Source organism: Tachyglossus aculeatus, unplaced genomic scaffold, assembly GCF_015852505.1.
Source record: "Tachyglossus aculeatus isolate mTacAcu1 unplaced genomic scaffold, mTacAcu1.pri scaffold_75_arrow_ctg1, whole genome shotgun sequence".
Classification (NCBI taxonomy): Eukaryota; Metazoa; Chordata; class Mammalia; order Monotremata; family Tachyglossidae; genus Tachyglossus; species Tachyglossus aculeatus.
The window spans coordinates 2,854,451-2,857,076 of record NW_024045092.1 but is presented as its reverse complement, the minus strand read 5'-3'; the positions used below and the strand labels follow the sequence as shown (position 1 = coordinate 2,857,076).

Here is a 2,626-nt window from a genome sequence, read left to right as displayed (position 1 = left end):
CTGTCTCATTCAGGGCCACTCAACTGCTGCCCAGTTTTACGACTCCGACCTGGGATCGTTGGGCCCAACCATCTCCAGTTCCCAGACGTTGTGACCCATCATGCACTGAGCCACAACTTTAATGGGAAAATTGAGACAGTGGGACAGAGGGTTTTGCCCATACTGGGAATTCAACCAAACCTCTAGCTGCAATCGGTTCCTTGGTTCTGTTCCCCTGCCACTGCTTCCTCCCACCAGCTCCACTTCACCATCCCCAGCGGACGACTCTGGACATTTTACAGTTAGTTCTCATGAGGGACCCCCTCTTTCTGTGAAACGACTATGTTGAAGAACAGCACGCAGACCTCACTGGAAGGGTTTGTCTTGATGGGCTTCTCTGACAGGCCCTGGCTGGAAACCCCACTCTTTGTCATCTTCCTGCTGGCCTACATCTTGGCCTTCTTCGTTAACATCTCCATCATCCTCGTCTCAAGGCTGGACCCTCAACTCTACACCCCCATGTACTTCTTCCTCAGCAACCTCTCCCTCCTGGATCTCTGCTACACCACTAGCACTATCCCCCAGATGCTTGTCAACCTGTGGGGACCACAGAAGACCATCAGCTATGGGGGCTGTGTGGCCCAACTCTACATCTCCTTGGCTTTGGGCTCCACTGAGTGCATCCTGCTGGCCATCATGGCCTTTGACCGCTATGTTGCCATCTGCAGAGCCCTCCACTATCCAGTCATCATGAACCCACAGCACTGTGTGCGTCTGGCAGCGGGCACCTGGATCAGTGGCTTCGCTAACTCTCTGGTCCAGACGACGCTCACAGCGACAGTCCCACGCTGTGGGCACCAAGTCCTCGATCACTTCTTCTGTGAGGTGCCCGCCCTGCTCAAGTTGGCCTGCACCGATACCCGGCTCAACGAGGCCCTGCTCAATGTGCTCGGGTCCTTCCTGCTCCTGGTGCCCCTGACTCTGATCGTGGGCACCTACGGCTTCATCGCCCGCACCGTGCAGCGGATCCGCTCGGCAGAGAGCCGTCGCAAGGCCTTCAACACCTGTGCCTCCCACCTGGTGGTGGTGTCGATGTTCTACTTCTCTGCCATCAGCATGTACGTTCAGCCGCCGTCCAGCTATTCACGGGAGCGTGGCAAGGTCACAGCCTTGTTCTACGGGATCCTAACCCCCACATTCAACCCCTTCATATACACCCTGAGGAATAAGGATGTGAAGGCAGCACTGCGTCGGGCACTGACCAAGGAATTCTGGGTCAGCTGAGAATGGTGGATGGAGAAGATCACCATCAGTCTGCCTGCCCCTGTTGGCTGAATGGGATGAGGCTCAAGAAATTAGGCGAGCCGAGCGACTCAGTGATGGGGAGGCAACTTGGCTTAGGGAAAAGACCCTGGGACGGGAAGTTGGAAGACCCAGAATTCCGATGTGGCTCTCCCGCTGATCTGCAAGTCAGTTAAACTCTCTGTGTCTACATTTCCTTAAAATGGGGCTACGGATTCTGCTTTCCCTATATTTTACTTCGTGAGTCCCCAGCAGGACAGGGATGGTGTCCAATCAAATAATCTTGCATAATGGAAAGAGCCCAGGCCTAGGAGTCAGAGGACCAGGATTCCAATCCCAGTTCTGCCACTTTGCTGTGTGACCTAGGGCAAATCACTTAACTTCTCAGCGCTCCAGTTACCTCATCTGCAAAATGGGGATTAAGACTGTGATCCCCATTTGGGACATGAACTGTATCCAACCTGATTATCCTGTATCTGCTGTAGCACTTATTAAGTGCCTTGCACAAAGTAAGTGCTTAACAACTACTATTAAAAGAAATCTATCCCACCCCTTGCCCATAGTAAGCCCTTAATAAATATTATTATTATTTCTGTGGTTATTACTAGCAATATTGTTGTTCTTGGCATAGAGGGTTGATTGCAAAGATATAAGAGAGGTTGTCACTGGGCAGTTGTTACTGGGCAGCTTGACACAAATCCACCTAGCAGACTGTAGCAAAGTGAAACCGGAGCCCCAGAAGCATTTGTTTACATAGAAAGGGAACTTATTAATCTGTTTGAGGTTTAGGGAAAGCATCTTGAAGAAGGTATGATTTTATGAGGGTTTTCAGGGTGGGGAGAGTGGAGGACTGTCAGATCAATTTCACCCATGTGCCCTACTTAACATCAAGTGGCAGGACAGGCTCATGGGCCTTGGAACTCGGTTAGACAACTAGAACTGAAGCAATACATGCCACGTGCCACATGTGTTGGGTGGAACATGGAAGGAAAATGGGCAACAGTGTAATATTCAAAAAACTGCTGAAATGGGGGAACTCTAACCAAGGTAGACAGAAGAAATGCTTTAAAGACACAATGAAGCAAAATCTCAAATGATGTGACATAGGAGTGGACAGTTCATAGGTAGAAACACTTGTATATATTTGTACATATTTATTACTCTATTTTATTTGTACATATTTATTACCCTATTTTGTTTGTACATATTTACTATATTTATTTTATTAATGATGTGTATATAGCTATAATTCTATTTATTCTGATGGTATTGACACCTATCTACTTGTTTTGGTTTTTTTGTCTGCCTCTCCCCTTCTAGACTGTGAGCCCATTGTTGGGTAGGG

The 2,626-nt window shown here is 48.9% G+C and overlaps 1 protein-coding gene across 1 annotated transcript; it reads left to right on the top strand.

The window, feature by feature from the left end:
- The first annotated feature begins 321 nt into the window (after positions 1-321).
- LOC119923999 (olfactory receptor 2B2-like) lies at positions 322-1,263 on the top strand. The gene has a single exon (XM_038743121.1). It carries the CDS (start codon positions 322-324, stop codon positions 1,261-1,263), a length of 942 nt encoding a protein of 313 aa, XP_038599049.1.
- The last annotated feature ends 1,363 nt before the right edge of the window (positions 1,264-2,626 follow it).